At 46.7% G+C, this 18,594-nt stretch overlaps 1 protein-coding gene across 2 annotated transcripts in view; it reads left to right on the top strand.

The window, feature by feature from the left end:
• Positions 1–18,594, top strand: part of SIL1 (SIL1 nucleotide exchange factor) — a 62,707-nt gene that overhangs the window by 4,959 nt on the left and 39,154 nt on the right. The window contains exons 2-6 of one of the 2 annotated variants that reach the window (XM_083493797.1): positions 2,145–2,214; positions 5,647–5,760; positions 6,050–6,185; positions 9,025–9,145; positions 16,611–16,719. In XM_083493797.1, coding sequence (XP_083349923.1) covers positions 5,653–5,760; positions 6,050–6,185; positions 9,025–9,145; positions 16,611–16,719 — 474 coding nt within the window. In that variant the 5' untranslated portion in view covers positions 2,145–2,214; positions 5,647–5,652. The remainder of the gene's footprint in view (positions 1–2,144; positions 2,215–5,646; positions 5,761–6,049; positions 6,186–9,024; positions 9,146–16,610; positions 16,720–18,594) is intronic. The other variant, XM_083493798.1, reaches the window with a different exon arrangement.

Here is an 18,594-nt window from a genome sequence, read left to right as displayed (position 1 = left end):
TTCTTAACCTGAAGCACCACTTTAGCTAATGCCGCCTCCTGCTGCCGCCGCGCTGCCAGAGCCCGATTTCTGTTCTTATCCTGAAGCAAAGTTCTTAACCTGAAGCACTATTTCTAGGTTAGCGGAGTGTGTAACCTGAAGCGTATGTAACCTGAAGCGTATGTAACCTGAGGTACCACTGTATTTGGATGGCCCCTGGATGACTTTTCTTATTTAAGTTCTCATAGCTCTTGAGATAGATTGTCATCTGGACTAGCCAGATGTTTAACTGAAAATCCATCACAGTCAGTCCATCATTTGAAAAATAAGACTTTAGAGCTGTCTTGCGCCAAAATGGCAACTAGACCTTCCATTTTGGCCACCGTAACCTTGGATTAAGGAGCCATTTGGCGCCTCGCTTATATATCTGAATTTCTAATACTGCTCTTAAGTCCCCTCTTAAGTCTGCTGTAAGAAAGCTTTGCCCACCATGCCACAAACCCCAGGCCATGAAGGAGAAGTCCAAACTGGAGCTTCTTCCTGTGCCACCATTGCCCCAGATCTGGAAGGGGCAGTGCTGGGGTGGGAAGGAGTGGCAGTGTGGGCGTTTGCCACGTGACGTGGGTCTTCTGACATTTACTTGGGAAGATCTGCACCAGGAGCAGGCTGAGGTTGCCTTTTGACACAGCTCTGAAAACCCAACTTGGGCAGTATTTGCATAGGCAAAACACCCACTTCGTTTTGAACAGAATATGTTTGCGATGCCACAATTATAGTGTCATGCCAGCCTGATGCCATTATGCCACCCACTTTCCTTACTGCCGTAGCACTTACTTAAAAATCATTTGGTTTAATATCCCTTCCAGTGTGTTTCTCCCGTTCGTTTGGCTCTCGTTCCCTTGTTTATAGCCCTTTATATTTCTCCCTCGGTTGTTAGTAAGCTACTTAGCATTCCCAGAAGTGTTATGGTTTTTCTAAGGGAGCATTAAAAAATGCATTTGGGGACCGATTTCAATTTCCTCACCCCTTTGCGTACAGGAGGCTCTGTGTCTTGTAGTTAGTTGAAAACTGGGACGCTTTCCAGAAACTTTGGAATCATTTAGTAAATAATCTCTTTTAAAACATTAACAGCAGCATGAATTAAGGAGGACTCTGTGAAGTCATATTTAACTTGCGTTTTCTATACACTTGAAAAGCCAATAGTTTTTGTTAGTAAGTTTACTGATTTACGTTTAAAATGCTACCTCAAACCAGTGGCGTAGCGTGGGTTGTCAGCACCCGGGGCAAGGCAAGTAATTTGCGCCCCCTAACCCGTGGATTTGCGCCCCCTAACCCTAACCCCCAGATGTTGCGCCCGGTGCGGCCGGCCCCCCTGCACCCCCCACGCTATGCCACTGCCTCCAACAACTTACACTGTTTTAGGCTGCAGTCTCCACAGAGGCATGGTAAATGAAAAATGGAACTTATTGTACATCAAGATGACTTTTGGGCTTACGATATAATTTGGGGGAAAGTGTGTTGAAGTTGTAGATGCTGTAGAAATGGGACAAAGTTCTTGTAGGTACTGTTATGTTTGGTCTAGTTCAGGGGTCGGCAGCCAGGGCTCTGGAGCCGCATGTGGCTCTTTTACACTTTTGCCGCGGCTCCGGGGCGGATACCGGCGAGGGGAGGAGGCGCATTGTGCGCCCTGACACTCCCCACTGTGGCGGGCGCTGTACTGGCTGTGACGTCGCATGGGGCGGTGCGTGCGTTAGTCACGCACCGTCCCGATGTCACCTTCCCGCCCGCCCGCTACATTGTATGGGGCATGTACGCTGGTCACTGTTTTGAAGGGGAGTGAAGAACACACACACACAAAAATGTAACTTGTTAATTTAACGTTTATTTCTATGAGGAGGAGTAATTCTGAGGGGTCAAACAAAGAAATAATAAAGAAAGTGACAAAAAAGTTATTTTTATAATGATGAGTTTTGCGGCTCCCAGTTTTTTTTCCTTCGGAAACGGGTCCAAGTGGCTCTTTTTGTTGCAGACCCCTGGTCTAGTTCATTTGTGGGTTTGGGCATTAATCTTATCTAGTGCAGTATTGGTGGAGGGGATTATGATTCAATGTGGAAATATGAGTTTTCTGTGTCTCCTGAAATGGTGGTTTTCAAACTTTTTCCTAGCCTCAACGAAACCTTTCTACAGTGCTGCTCTAATGAGGAACCCCTGAATATAGAGTCACAGAGGAGAGAGGTATATATATATATGTGTGTGTGTGTGTTTTATTTGAAGGTGGTGATGAAGATTGTTGTTATTATTATTTATTTCATTTCTATACTAGTTTAAAAAGATAAAGGTAAAGGACCCCTGACCGTTAGGTCCAGTCGTGGACGACTCTGTGGTTGTGGCGCTCATCTCGCTTTACTGGCCGAGGGAGCCGACATTTGTCCGCAGACAGTTTTTCCAGGTCATGTGGCCAGCATGACTAAACCGCTTCTGGCGTCCAGTCGTGGACGACTCTGTGGTTGTGGCACTCATCTCGTTTTACTGGCCGAGGGAGCCGACATTTGTCCGCAGACAGTTTTTCCAGGTCATGTGGCCAGCATGACTAAGCCGCTTCTGGCGAAACCAGAACAGCGCATGGAAATGCCGTTTAGCTTCCTGCCAGAGTGGTTCCTATTTATCTACTTGCACTTGACGTGCTTTCGAACTGCTAGGTTGGCAGGAGCAGGGACCGAGGAACGGGAGCTCACCCTGTCACGGGGATTCGAACCGCCGACCTTCCGATCGGCAAGCCCACGGCTCAGTGGTTTAACCCACAGTGCCACCCGCGTCCCTTCCCTATACCACTTTACTTTGAAAGAAAAAAGTGGTTTCTGCTTCATCTACTGCCCTCATCTCTTGCTTTTTAAAATTCTTAATAAATCTTCACACAATTTGGCTCTTGGGATCTGTTGTGTGCTTATTCCAAACTAGGATTCTGGTAATATCCCATGTGCCTGCCCTGCATAGGTACCTTATCAGCTACGTAGACTAGCTGGCTGTCGTCCACTCCGAGGATGATCGTAGCCAAAGCTTTCTCATCCTTTTCAAGCTGGGCCTCTGCTAGTGCCAGCTTTTCATCGTCGTCCTCATCCTCCTCAGGGGGCTGTGGTGGCTCTTCCACCACTTTCCACAGGCCCTCACGCTTGAGGAAGTGTTGCATGCGGACCGACCAGGTGCTGTAGTTCGTGGCCGTCAGCTTCTCCAGCAACACGCCAGTTCTGGACTGCTCCATCCCTGCAGCTCACCTCCAGCACCCACGGCTAGATAACTGCCACCTGTACTCTTGCGCAGCGGAAGCGTGCTGGGCCCATAACCCTGTCGCGCATTCCACGCGGCGTTTTCAACGAAACACTAAGAGTTCCAGGTTTTTCAGTGCAGTCCTTTTTTAATGTGAGCTATATACAGGCATTTACAAAAGAAACAGTCCATACAGAGTACTTACAAACGAATACTCTCCACCACAGCACCACTACACTACAGCACAACCACCACACCCCCTGTTAAACAGGCTTTCCTTTTTAAAACAGGTGATAGCCAATTACACTAATCACACTCCTGCTGAGTCACTCTGACCCAGCAGAGTATTGCATCATCCTGTTGAAGCCTGCAGACTTATCCAGTATCCTGCGAATCCCAACAAAAAGCGGGGGATTCCATAGGGGAAGGAGCAGCCTGTGCAGAACGCCTAGGTGAGGAAGGTAGCTGGATGCTAGTCCTGTTGTTCCTGATCAGTCAAGACGGATTTGGCTGAGAAGAGCAGGGTGCTTTGGTTCAAAAGAAAAGCATGGCCTCCCAGAATTCACCCCACTTGGGGGTCATAGGGGTTAATAGGGGGCGTGGGCAACATCACTAGATCGCTTGGGTCACAACCAGCCTACCTTATAAGACAGTTGTGCAAGCGATGCCATAAAGAAGCTCTGTTATTCTCTCCCCTTTACTGGGCTGCGGGTGATGCCTCTGTCATCTTCCAGCTACGGTAGCAGAGGCACAGGAGTAGGGGGGCAGTGGTATTACAACTTAGCCCTCAAATTTTCCAACCACGGGACAGCAGGGCACATAGTTCCTGGATCTGCAAATGCTAGAAGTGTACCAGTGCTTACAATTCCAGGTACAGTGGTACCTCGGGTTAAGTACTTAATTCGTTCCAGAGGTCCGTTCTTAACCTGAAACTGTTCTTAACCTGAAGCACCACTTTAGCTAATGGGGCCTCCTGCTGCCGTCACACTGCTGGAGCACGATTTCTGTTCTCATCCTGAAGCAAAGTTCTTAACCTGAAGCACTATTTCTGGGTTAGTGGAGTCTGTAACCTGAAGTGTATGTAACCTGAAGCGTGTGTAACCCGAGATACCACTCCCTGTGGCCCGGGACCTCCAAGATGTTTTTGTCTGAAGACCGTAAGGTCCTCCGTGGGACACACCAGGAGAGGCGGTCCCGTAGGTACGAGGGTCCTAGGCTGTATAGGGATTTAAAGGTTAAAACCAGGTGACAGCCCCTTTAAAAGAAGGAGCACCTGAAACCTGTCTGTTCAGAGTCACAAATATGATTGGAACCACACCTCCTGGCAAATTCCAGTGCAAGTTTCCTTTCTAGGCAGGGTGACCTGTTTGGGTTTTGACACGCTGTTGTTTGCTTCCGCGGTCTGGTCCCGCAGACCTGCCCTACCAGTGATAATAGCTGAAATCATTTCGGTGGGCTGTAATTTGTAGCTTCCCTGCTGCTGTCTCCATGCACGCTGAAAGCATGGGAGAGCGGTGAATAGCAGCTAGTGATAGAGCACAATCATTATACCATCAAAGTCAGTGCGTGGGTGGGGAGACCATGTATGCTTTTATCATCCAGAGAGAAAACGCATTCCGGGGGGAAAAGCCTCTTAAACTCTCCCACGTATTATTATATATCTGCCCAGACATACAAGAAGAAACAAAATGCCTTCAACTACTCATGGGTCGACATAGGTTGTGCCCTATGCATTACAGAATGTACACCTATATCGTAAACTAAACCATTTCGTTCAATGCACATTTGTAGCTTTAATTTCCGTGTGATTCAGTTATGTTTCAAGAATGCTTAGTGGCACTCTTACATTCTTCGGAGTATTGCTGGCTTGTAAAATGGTACAATGCTGTGAAGGTCACAAGGTGAAATGGTGAGGAATCTTTTTTTATATATAATTTTTTATTAGTTTTTTTAAGGTATCATTTTCAACAGTAATTAAACATACTTTTACATCTTATTCAAATTTTTGACTTCCATCAATCCTGTCTGAAAATTTTCCAATCTAATCTCTCAGTATGCATTTCTTATCTTCCCTATTACATTTTAAACTCACAACCAATATCTCTATCTTTTTCTGCTTTGTAACACTTCGTATATTTCTCCTTACAAAACTTGTTGTAGTCCTACTAGCGTAATTTGTTGATTACAGTTGCTCTTCAAATAATTCATATACTTCTTCCAGTCTTCTGTGAATCTCTGGTCTCGCAGGTTTCGAATCCTTCCTGTCATTTTGTCCAATTCTGCATAGTCCATTAATTTTGTCTGCCATTCTTCTTTCGTCGGAATTTCTTCTTGTTTCCATTTCTGGGCTAACAATACTCGAAATGGTGAGGAATCTTAATTCATCTACTGTCTTAATTTCAGGTTGCAATGTCTCGTACCATCGGCGTTCCACGATCCAGTGTCCTTAAGCTCAGTTTGCTGGCTTTGCTGCTATTTGTAACGAGTTTCCCTTCGTGCTTAAACGACAGAGTTGCAGTGAGTATCTTTCATAACTGAATCTTGAGAAAGTACAGGGAAAGTTAACTAATCAGAATTCATTTGTGCCGGCAAGGTGGGTTTACCCATTTGTATTCCTTTGGGGTTTTAACTCTCTGTCTCTGTCTGTTTGTCTAGCACAGGAGAAAATCCTGTGTTTTCAATGCAAATATTTAATCAGCTATTTAACTGAGTGCTTAAAAGGCATTTATTCTAGCTGGCTGTATACAGTCCTAAGATGGGCGGGGTATAAATAATAATTTATTTATTCATTTATTTATTTCCAAAGGAATTTGCTCTCACAGAAAAAGTTGGTGATTCGAAGGAAGAGGACAGTCAAGAGGGAGTGGTGGAGGAAAACGATTTTGATTCTGAAGACTTGGAAGTATTCTACCCGACGAATCAATGGCAAACTGTCCGGCCAGGTAATTTAAAGTTGGCAAAGATTTTTATTTTTTTATGTAATTTTTGCTACTCAAGAGAAACTGCAATGAAACGGGTAGCAGATGCATTCTACTACACCCTGTACCAAAAAATGCCAATAATTTTTCAGTTTAATCCCAATTCTGTCAGGAATAGCCTATTTTGGATTCTCGTTATTCATAGAGAATATCTTTCCTCCCCAAAATCAACAGCATAATTGCATATAAATTTACTCACATATATCTACTTAAACAGCCCAGTGACAGAGGGAAATGGTTAAACTAAATATGAAATAATTTAGTGAATGTTCAGAAGGGCACTGTTATCTAAAATATTGTTGTTGTTTGCTCTCCTGTCTCTGAGCAGGGAGAGCCTTCAGGGAATCGGTGGATTTCTTGGGTTAGATTAATTTGGAGTACAGGTCACTGGAGGGATGTGGGTGGCGTTGTGGTATAAACCACTGAGCCTCTTGGGCTTGCCGATTGGAAGGTTGGTGGTTCGAATCCCTGCGACGGGGTGATCTCCCGATGCTCTGTCCCAGCTCCTGCTAACCTAGCAGTTCAAAAGCACGCCAGTGCAAGCAGATAAATAGGTACCGCTGCGGCGGGAAGGTAAACAGCATTTCCATGCGCTCTGGTTTCCTTCACAGTGTCCCGTTGCACCAAAAGCGGTTTAGTCCTGCTGGCCACATGACCCGGAAAGCTGTCTGTGGACAAACGCCGGCTCCCTTGGCCTGAAGCGAGATGAGTGCTGCAACTCCAGAGTTGCCTTTGACTGGACTTAACTGTCCAGGGGTCCTTTACCTTTACTTTTACCTTACATGTCACTGGAGGCAGACATTGCCTTCTGTGAAGTAACGTTTATTTACATGCATACATAGGCCAGACATAAGATGGAAGGCTTGCAGCATTAACTCTCCCCCATCAGGTTTCTAACGGGACCACCAAAAACATCACTTTGGATTCTGCACAGAGAGCAAGTCAGGCCTTTGTTTCTTTTTCAGATCCACATGCAAACACATGCCTGCCTCGCCTCACTTTCCAGAAGGTTCTCCAGCTAATTAGTTCCTATGGCAGCACACAGTCCCAAGCTTACATAACAAAGCAGATACAGTGGTACCTCGGGTTAAGTACTTAATTCGTTCCGGAGGTCTGTACTTAACCTGAAACTGTTCTTAACCTGAAGCACCACTTTAGCTAATGGGGCCTCCTGCTGCCGCTGCAGCACGATTTCTGTTCTCATCCTGAAGCAAAGTTCTTAACCTGAAGCACTATTTCTGGGTTAGCGGAGTCTGTAACCTGAAGCGTATGTAACCTGAAGCGTATGTAACCCGAGGTACCACTGTACTTATCAGACCTGGCTGGGTCTAGTTCAGGGGTCAGCAAACTTATTGCGCCTCGGGCCGGTGTCTCCAGCGCCGATCGCGTGGCGGACCAGAGAGCAGGGGAGCGCGCGTCCATACTCGTGCGCACACACTATTTCCGGCGCACTTCCAGGTGGGAGGAGCACCGGAAATAGCTTGTGCGCTTGTGCATGGGCCTCCTACGACCCGGATGTGCACCGGAAACAATGCATGCGCACAAGCTATTTCCAGTGCTCCTCAGAAGTGGGCAGCTGCGCCGCGCCAGTAAAAGCGGGCGGTGGCGGCAGGCGGCGGGGGTCTCCGTGGGCCGGATAAATGAGTCCCTCAGGACTTATCCGGCCTGCGGGCCTTAGTCTGGGGACGCCTGGTCTAGTTGCTTAGCAATGAAACTGGATTGACCATTTAAGAAGTCCTCCCACCCCTCAAAAAAAATAAAAAATAAAAAAGGCTCAAAGGAGAGGTTGTCATTGAAATTCTACTCAATATTGATCCAGAGTAGATTCCAATGTATAGTCAGCAGAGTAACAATTTAAACACATTGCGGAGTCCCCCCCCCCCCCCAAAAAAAGACCAGAGGCATTTCATCCACAGAGCTTTACTGCTGAAGACAAATGAGCATAATGGTCACAAATCCAAAACATTCAGGATTGACATTGTGCTTAAGAAATCCAGTTGCAGCAGACTTAACTTAAACGTACAAACTTATAATGGGATGCGGATGGCGCTGTGGGTTAAACCACAGAGCCCAGGACTTGCAGATCAAAAGGTCGGCGGTTCGAATCTCCGCGACGGGGTGAGCTCCCGTTGCTCGGTCCCTGCTCCTGCCCACCTAGCAGTTTGAAAGCACGTCAAAGTGCAAGTAGATAAATAGGTACCGCTCCAGCAGGAAGGTAAACGGCATTTCCGTGCACTGTTCTGGTTCCCCAGAAGCGGCTTAGTCATGCTGGCCACATGACCCGGAAGCTGTACGCTGGCTCCCTCGGTCAATAAAGCGAGATGAGCGCCGCAACCCCAGAGTCGGCCACGACTGGACCTAATGGTCAGGGGTCCCTTTACCTTACAAACTTATAATAAGTTTAGATCTTAACGCTATGTACGGAGCATCACACCAGAACGAAAAGAGATAGAAAGAAAGTGAAACCCAGGATTCCTTCTGGCCTCACTATTACAGTCAACATGACCTGGACAGAAAGAGATAAGAGAAGCCGTTTAAACCAGCTGTACTCAGCTTCTTTGAAGGAATAACCCAAACATCAGTAACCTTCTGCTTGTTTCCCTCACACAGAGAAGCTTTCAGAATCCTCCTTAATTAAGTAGATGTGACCCCATGTTTCACTGACTTTGACTTCAGTCATGTTTCATGATTTCTAATTCGCTGCCTTTTGCTGTATAATTTTGGTAGAAAATGTTGGTCTTGAAATGAAACACTGAGAAGAAGAAATGTGTGCTAATTTATATATCTATATTATTATTTGCAGGTCAGGCTGTTCCTGCTGGCTTACATGTGCAATTAAATCTTCAGACAGGAGAAAAATTAGCCAAGCTTCCAGATAATGAAAATAAGAAAAGTGACATGAAAGACCCTCAAAAAAGTAAAGGGTAAGGTAGCTTCAGGCAACTCGTCTTTTTCTAAGCAGAAAGCAAATGAACTTCTGTTTTCCCTGTCGTCCTTTGAGGACGGTTTGGGATTTCCATAGAGTCAGGTGGGCAACCTGTGACACATTGTGGTTTGTGGGGCCTCCAGCCTTGTTTTTCGCAGTTCCCTGATGCTTCCCAGAGCTGCTCCATTCTTCCATTCTGTCAGTGGACAGGATCGTTGGTGTGTGAGTCCCAACTCTGGGTTCCTTTCTCTCCCATCTAAGTCTTCCTGCATCTTCACAACAGCAGCAGCAGTCTAGCCCTCTCTTGGTGAAATCCCGTGACAGGAGTAATAATAATAATAATAATAATAATAATAATAATAATAATAATTTATTATTTATACCCTGCCCATTTGGCTGGGCTTCCCCAGCCACTATGGGCGGCTTCCAAAAAAATATTAAAATACTGTATTACATCAAACATTAAAAGCTTCCCTAAACAGGGCTGCCTTCAGATGTCTTCTAGAAGTCTGGTAGTTGTTGTTCTGTTTGACATCTGGTGGGAGGGCGTTCCACAGGGCAGATGCCACTACCGAGAAGGCCCTCTGCCTAGTTCCCTGTAACTTGGCTTCTCGCAATGAGGGAACCGCCAGAAGGCCCTCGGTGCTGGACCTCAGTGTTCGGGTGGAACGATGGCGGTGGAGACGCTCCTTCAGATATACTGGACCGAGGCCGTTTAGGGCTTTAAAGGTCAGCACCAACACGTTGAATTGTGCTCGGAAACGTACTGGGAGCCAATGTAGGTCTCTCAGGACTGGTGTTATGTGGTCTTGGCGGCCACTCCCAATCACCAGTCTGGCTGCCGTGTACTGGATTAGTTGTAGTTTCCGGGTCACCTTCAAAGGTAGCCCCACGTAGAGCGTATTGCAGTAGTCCAAGCGGGAGATAACTAGAGCATGCACCACTCTGGCGAGGCACTCTGGGAATGGGAGATTGGCAGATAGCTGAGATGAGCCTGTTGACGACTCTTAACGACTGTAGTAGGTCTTACAGGAAAAGGCAAGGGGTGAGAAGGTGATAAATGGCTTAGTCATGTATAATGAGATAAGAATCCAATGTCTTTGTTCAGACCAGGTCTCTCCATGGTTTTAAGTTTGGTAATGAGTTGCAATTCAGCAGCTTCTCTTTCCAGTCTATTCCTTGCCTTTTCCTGTAAGACCTACTACAGTCGTTAAGAGTCGTCAACAGGCTCATCTCAGCTATCTGCCAATCTCCCATTCCCACCATCCTTCTGAGTAATACCCCTCCCCACCTTCTCACTATATAGAAGGGTCTGGCAACTTCTGTTTCAGTGTATCTGAAGAAGTGTGCATGCACACGAAAGCTCATACCAAGAACTAACTTAGTTGGTCTTTAAGGTGCTACTGGAAGGAATTTTTTTATTTAGACTTTCACATGTTCTGGCAGCCACACGGGGTGTCTCACGCTCAACTTCATCTGCTTAGCAGATGTTTTAGGTGTGTCTCAAAGGATGGGCTTCAAGGCTCGTTTCAAGTTCATTATGGCAATATATCAAAATGGATAAGGGGCCAATTTTAGGCAACTCTTCCTCTGCACCTAAGCTCTCCCCTCCAGTTCACCACAGAGTATCCCTCCGCCCTCGGAAGCAACTTTTGAAGAGAGTGGAGGGGGAACCACCGAAAATGGCCCCCCTCTCCATTCTGCTGGGGGATACCTTCTATCGGTGGAGGGACAGCACTCGGATGCCATCCCATGTGATAGGAGCAGGAGGTTCGCTAGGAGCTGGATGTTGTCTCAAATGGAGTTTTTGAATTGCGGGAAATTGAATCAGCTCCTCGCAAGCCAGACCCATAGATAGGAGATCTAGTACAGTGGATGCTTGGGTTGCGAACAGGATCCGTGCTGGATGCACGTTCGCACCCTGCAGCATCTGCAACCTGCAGCAGTGCGACTGTGTACCCGCGCGACTCGGCACATCTGTGCATGCGCAATGCGCAATTTAGTGCTTCTGCGCATGCGCGACCGCCGAAACCCGGAAGTAACCCGTTGTGGTACATCCGGGTTTCGGTGGTCCGCAACCTGAAAAAACGCAACCTGAAGCGTCTGTAACCTGAGGTAGTAAAGGTAAAGGGACCCCTGACCATTAGGTCCAGTCGTGGCCGACTCTGGGGTTGCGGCACTCATCTCGCTTTATTGGCCGAGGGAGCCGGCGTACAGCTTCCGGGTCATGTGGCCAGCATGACTAAGCCTCTTCTGGTGAACCAGAACAGCGCACGGAAACGCCGTTTGCCTTCCCGCCGGAGCGGTACCTGTTTATCTACATGCACTTTGACGTGCTTTCGAACTGCTAGGTTGGCAGGAGCAAGGACTGAGCAACGGGAGCTCACCCCATCGCGGGGATTCGAACCGCCGACCTTCTGATCGGCAAGTCCTGGGCTCTGTGGTTTAACCCACAGCGCCACCCACATCCTGCAACCCGAGGTATGACTGTACAATTTGTTAAGAAACTTTACAAACAGAGGCATTAGGACATAAACTAGGAAAATAAGTCAATACTGTGGATTTTGCTACAGGATGTTGAGAACGCCTGTCCTTTGTTGGGTAGCCAGTTCTCATGAGCCGGTGGGAGCTGTGGTGGCATTCAGGCTTGGCAAATATCGTGGGACTGATCAGTAGAGAAGAGACAACATTGTCAACTTCATATAAACAACTGGCAGAAGAGAGAGATTTCAAGAACTGCAGGGGGAAATCTGAAGATAGAATTAGCAATTCATCAGCCCTCAGCCCTTTCCTCTTGAAAACTCACTCTTTTAAATCTTGCTCTTTCTAAGTTTCAGCCGAAACGGTTGACTGTCAGCAGGCCTCGCCTTTTGAAGTGATCTCTCCCTTCCTCCAAGGGAAATATGAGATATGTGCATCTATACATCTGACAAAGGGAAATTTATTACAGAAGAGCTTGGGCTCATTGATATTACAAACAAGCCAGATGGTGGTGTTCGTGTGTCGCCTTAGTCTTAATCGTATAATTACCACGAGGGAAGTCGGGTTTGCTTGTGATAATCTAGGATGACAAACAGGCTTCTCTCCTGCCCTCCTCCCTTCTGCTTTGAAGATGTGCTTATTTTGGGATGCATTTGAGAATTTGTGCATACGACTTCTAGATTGATATGTCTTTGGGTTGGGATCTGAATAGGGGGAAGCGCTATCCTTTATTTGAGAAGCTGTTTCTCGAGGGAAATTGCCTTTACAGTTCTGAAATTAGCAATGTATCAGGACACATGCATAGTTCAGAAATATCAGTCCTCCTTGTTGTAGCATCTCTCCGGGATCACAGTGGGAGCCTATTTCCAGTCGCTGGGGATTGGGTCTGGCTCCTGCAGCTTGCAGAATGGCTTCTCTGCCACTGAACTACCTTATTTTTCCGTATACAGTGGTACCCCGCAAGACGAACGCCTCGCAAGACGGAAAACCCGCTAGACGAAAGGGTTTTCCGTTTTGGAGGCGCTTCGCAAAACGAATTTACCTATGGGCTTGCTTCGCAAGACGACAGCCCATAGGGAAATCTCCGGGACAGCGGGGAAGCGCATCGCGTCTTCCCCACTGTCCTCGGACCTCCTCCCGCCGCCTGGCATCGGAACGAAGCTCCGATGCCGGGCGGGGGGGGAACGCCTCCTCCCGCCGCCCGGCATCGGAACGAATCTCCAATGCCGGGCGGGGGGGGGGGAACGCCTCCTCCCGCCGCCCGGCATCGGAACGAATCTCCTATGCCGGGCGGGGGGGGGGAACGCCTCCTCCCGCCGCCCGGCATCGGAATGAAGCTCCGATGCCGGGCGGCGGGGCGGGGAACGCCTTCTCCCGCCGCCCGGCATCGGAACGAAGCTCCGATGCCGGGCGGGGGGGGCGGGGACACCTTCTCCCGCCGCCCAGCTTCGGATGGCTTTCCTGAAGACTTGGGGTGGGAGGAGGGTTTTCCTTCCCACCGCCAACATTCAGAATGCTGTTCTGAATGTTGGCGGTGGGGAGGAAAAACCCTCCTCCCACGCAAGCCCCGGGAACAGAGGGAAAGCGCTGCGCGCCTTCCCCTCTGTTCCCGTACCTGTCCTGAAGGCTTGCGGTGTGGAGAAAAGCCCTTCTCCGCACCGCCAGCCTGGCAAGCGTTTTCCCTAGGAACGCATTAATTGATTTTCAATGCATTCCTATGGGAAACCGTGCTTCGCAAGACGAAAAACTCGCAAGAAGAAAAAACTTGCGGAACGAATTAATTTCGTCTTGCGAGGCACCACTGTATAACATGCCATCTCTTTTTTCGGACTCAAAATTGAAAAAATGGGGGGAAATTGCCCAGAGTTGTTGAGCAGTTTTTGGGGGAGATTGCCCAGAGTTGCTGAGCTGTTTTTTTGGAGGGATTGCCCACAATTGCAGAGCGTTTTTCTGGGGATGATTGCCGGGACTCGTTGTGATTTTTTGCGGGGGGTTACCGAAAATTGGGACGTGGGTGGCGCTGTGGGTTAAACCACAGAGCCTAGGACTTGCCGATCAGAAGGTCGGCGGTTCAAATCCCCGCGACGGGGTGAGTTCCTGTTGCTCGGTCCCTGCTCCTGCCAACCTAGCAGTTCGAAAGCACGTCAAAGTGCAAGTAGATAAATAGGTACTGCTCCGGCGGGAAGGTAAACGGCGTTTCCGTGTGCTGCTCTGGTTCGCCAGAAGCGGCTTAGTCATGCTGGCCACATGACCCGGAAGCTGTACGCCGGCTGCCTCGACCAGTAAAGCGAGATGAGCGCTGCAGCCCAGAGTTGGTCACAACTGGACCTAATGGTCAGGGGTCCCTTTACCTTTACCAAAAATCGCTCACCCACAGGACCACCACAGACTATCGCATGGACATCGATGAAGCCACCAATTGTCTGCAGGTTCGCCGAAAGCAAGCGCCAATCACCCGCCCAATTGCCAGTAGCCATCGGACCTTGCCACACCCACCAATCACCCGCAAAAAAGCCGCTGGCAATCTCCTGCTCGCGGCAGCCACCAATTGCCCGTCCCACCTCTCCACCATCCCTGTGTAGGGTATGGGTGTCTGAGCAGGGGATGTGGAATTCTGTGCTGGGAGGGGTTCTGATTGCCTGCTGCATGCTTAGACATGGGGGCAAGGCTTAGAAGCATCCGGGATACGGATAGCAGCCTACCCCTTGTACTTATGGATTTCTTCCTTTTTTAAAAAATCATAATTTTTCATTTCATTTCTATACCGATTTATATTTTTAAGGGTGTGTGTGGAAATTCTCAACCTACATGAAAACATCCAATAAAACAACCCAGAATGAAACATTACAGCGGTAAAGCTAAAGGGACCCCTGACCATTAGGTCCAGTTGTGGCCGACTCTGGGGTTGTGGCGCTCATGTTGCTTTATTGGTCGAGGGAGCTGGCGTACAGCTTCCGGGTCATGTGGCCAGCAGGACTAAGCCGATTCTGGCGAACTAGAGCAGTTCACGGAAACGCCGTTTACCTTCCCGCCGGAGCGGTACCTGTTTATCTATTTGCACTTTGACGTGCTTGTGAACTGCCCGGTGGGCAGAAGCAGGGACTGAGCAACGGGAGCTCACCCCGTCGCGGGGATTCGAACCGCCAACCTTCTGATCAGCAAGCCCTAGGCTCTGTGGTTTAACCCACAGCGCCACCTGCGTCCCGGTATTATATTACACTGGTACCTCGGGTTAAGAACTTAATTTGTTCCGGAGGTTCGTTCTTAACCTGAAACTGTTCTTAACCTGAAGCACCACTTTAGCTAATGGGGCCTCCTGCTGCCGCCGCCCGTTTTCTGTTCTCATCCTGAAGCAAAGTTCTTAACCCGAGGTACTATTTCTGGGTTAGCGGAGTCTGTAACCTGAAGCGTCTGTAACCTGAAGCGTCTGTAACCCAAGGCAGCACTGTCCAGAAGAAAGTAAAATATAAATCACAGAATTGTAGCATTGGAATAACCCACGAGGGTCATGTAGTCCAACCCTGTAAAATGCAGCAATCTTTTGACCCCGTGTGGGGCTCGAACGCACGACCCTGAGATCAAGGGTCTCACGCTCTGCCGACTGAGCTGTCCCAGGAAGAGTGTGCCTTCAACATAATGGACAGGAAATGGAAATATTATCTTAGAGTCAAAATGAAAGATTGCAGAGGGAACTGCAGGAGGAACGGCAGACTTGACTGGCAGATCTGCGTGGTCTGCTTGATGCAAATTTCCTTGGACACTCCCTTACTTTGATTATTTGTTTTAGAAGCTCCCCCCCCCCCCTTTTTGAAGAGTGTGTTCACTGGAACAAAATTTACAAAATAGTGACCCTCCCACCAGATGTCAAAGAGAACAACAACTACCAAGCTTTTAGAAGACATCTGAAGGCAGCCCTGATTCGGGAAGCTTTTAATGTTTGATGTATTATAGTATTTTAATATTCTTTTGGAAGCCGCCCAGAGTGGCTGGGGAAGCCCAGCCAGATGGGCGGGGTATAAATAATAAATTATTATTATTATTATTATTATTTTGTTTTCTAAGATGGACTGGAATGTTTGCTTCCTTATACATGCAAAGCATACACTCAATTATTATTTTTTAATATCTATTTTATTCAGGACTTTCTTGTTTTACAGAAGTGTAGTGCCTCGTATTTTTTTTTCATCTAACATTTTTACAAATCCGTTTCATTTGTTGAGGCATTAGGGGGAGAAGAAAAGAAAAAAGAAAAAAGAAAGGGGGTGGAGAGAGGGAAGATGGATGGGGTGGGGTCGGGTGGCGGTGTTTCTATTATGTTTAATGTATGTAGAGTTTGGTGTCAGCGTTGCTTGTGTTGTTCACTTGTGTTCCTTTGGTGGTGAGAGAGGTTGGGGTTGGCCTAGGGTGTGATGGTTTGCTTGTGATTGGCTGTGGTGGTCTTTGTTTTCGTGTGTGGGTGAGGGTGGGTGGGTGTTTTGGATACACTCAATTTTTTTTTAAAAACCCTCTTCTTCAGTTTTATATTTCTTTTTGTAGGTTTATATGTCTCCTCCCCCCCCCCAAATTGTTTATCTGTTACATTTGAAAATGAGCTTGTTTATGTCAGAGTTTAATATTAAGACTTCCATGACTGTGAACATCTGGCTTTTGCCTTGGGGAGGTGACTAACCTATTTTATTTGTTCCCAGACAAGAGCTTTAGGGAGATGCAATTAGAACTTAGAAACGTTTTAGTGTGTTATCAATTTATGCACTTGGATTGCCAAATTCCAGCTTTTATTATTATTATTATTATTATTATTATTATTATTATTATTATTAACCCAGTAGTAAATGAACGCAAGATCGAACATGGGCTGTCTGTCCTGTGCTAAATAAAGTAATAAACAAGGCCAGGATTTGGGTCGCCCATCAAATATTTGTTTCTTCCTCACTGCGGATCAGTTGTTCATCTGTGTGACGCATGTTTTTGTTTTCTGCAAGGCTGGGGCACATAGATATCGACCCGAGTTCATTCACAACGCAAGAACTCAAGAAGGCTTTGTCTAAAATGAAGAAAAGCATGAAGACAGATGATACACTGGCTCAAAAGGTAGTATCTGAGAAAATGCGACATAGCGTTGAAACATAGCACTGAAAGCATAGCTATTATGTTCTTAGCTCAAAAGGGGGAAAATAGATGAGGGAAGCCTATACTCTGAGGCAAACTCAACTCAAAGCAGAGTTGCTATGGAATTTCGGAGTCGAAAAATCTGCCGCAAATACGGGGCTTCCACTTGAAATTTCATACGAGATTTGTCAAACTATGCTGCCTGGCAAGAAATGGGAAATTCAAGCTTCTAGCATAGAATCCTTTTGTTTCAGCAGACTCCTGAAAATTTCTGCTTTCGTTTTACAGCTGTCTCTCTTTTTTAATTTATTTAATCATTTTTTCGATACAAACAACAACCGCAAAAGACACATACAACAAAAACCATAATAACAACAATAACACAATTTGACAATTCAGATTTGAATACACTGATATACCTATGACTACACCTTTTTTAACAATATTTTCCCACCTCTCTCTCCTCCCCCTACTTCCCACCACTATCCGCCTTATCACTTGAATATTCCTTCCAGATTTCTTCATATTTATCCATTCTTATTTTGCGTCGACATGCAGTTTGTTTGTATGTAGCTAATCTGTCCATATTATCAATCCATGTGCTCAATGGAATCTTTTTGCAGCTCTTCCAATTCATCAAAACAAGTTTTTTTACTTCTAATATAAACACCGTACATCCATATTTTTTTTGACCCCTTGAAATCTTCCACGTTTCTGGAATATAATTCAGAATTCAATTCAACCCCCCTAAATAACAATTTCTTTTTATTACTCTTGCTATAAATATCCTCACTTCGCACCAAAATGATCTTCTCATCGGGCAGTTAATCATCATATGTACTAAGTTTGCATTTTTACTTCCACATCTCCAGCAGTTGTCTTCACTTGTTATTTTCTTCTGGTATAGTTTTATAGTTTTGCTGGAGTCCAGTGGACTCTGAATATTATTTTATGTTGAATAAGTCTTAGTCTTACATCCATAGAGGCTATTTCTGTTTTTATACTTGACTCCCATATATCATTTGTTACCTGTACCCCTAACGCTTCCCTCCATTTTTGTCTATCCTATTCTAAATCATATTTCTTCCTGTTGAGTGGTGTTGTTGTTTAGTTGTTTAGTCGTGTCCGACTCTTCGTGACCCCATGGACCAGAGCACGCCAGGTACTTCTGTCTTCCACTGCCTCCCGCAGTTTGGTCAAACTCATGCTGGTAGCTTCGAGAACACTTTCCAACCATCTCGTCCTCTATCGTCCCCTTCTCCTTGTGCCCTCCATCTTTCCCAACATCAGGGTCTTTTCCAGGGAGTCTTCTCTTCTCATGAGGTGGCCAAAGTATTGGAGCCTCAGCTTCAGGATCTGTACTTCCAGTGAGCACTCAGGGCTGATTTCCTTAAGAATCAATGGGTTTGATCTTCTTGCAGTCCATGGGACTCTCAAGAGTCTCCTCCAGCACCATAATTCAAAAGCATCAATTCTTTGGTGATCAGCCTTCTTTATGGTCCAGTTCTCACTTCCATACATCACTACTGGGAAAACCATAGCTTTTACTATACGGACCTATGTTGGCAAGGTGATGTCTCTACTGTTGAGTAGGGTTTTATATAGTGCAAGTGTAGAGTTTTTTGTTTTGGTTGCAGAGATTAAATCTTGTAGCAGCATGGGTGTTTTACAGCTTTCTCTCTTTTCTAGCGAGGTGTGGTATGGAGGGAAGCAAATGGCCCTCTCACGTTAATTAACAAATCCGGCTTCCGCATTTAGATGCATTACCTGGCTCTGGTTTTGTGAAAATCTGTGGTGGAATTGAGGAAATATTGGGCTTCAGTAACCCAATACCCTGTGGGTTCAGCCTGGATGGCC

The sequence above is a fragment of the Podarcis liolepis genome (genome assembly GCF_965112155.1).
Source record: "Podarcis liolepis genome assembly, chromosome: 3".
Lineage (NCBI taxonomy): Eukaryota > Metazoa > Chordata > Lepidosauria > Squamata > Lacertidae > Podarcis > Podarcis liolepis.
The sequence above is the reverse complement of the archived record's forward strand: the minus strand, read 5'-3'. Positions and strand labels throughout refer to the sequence as shown.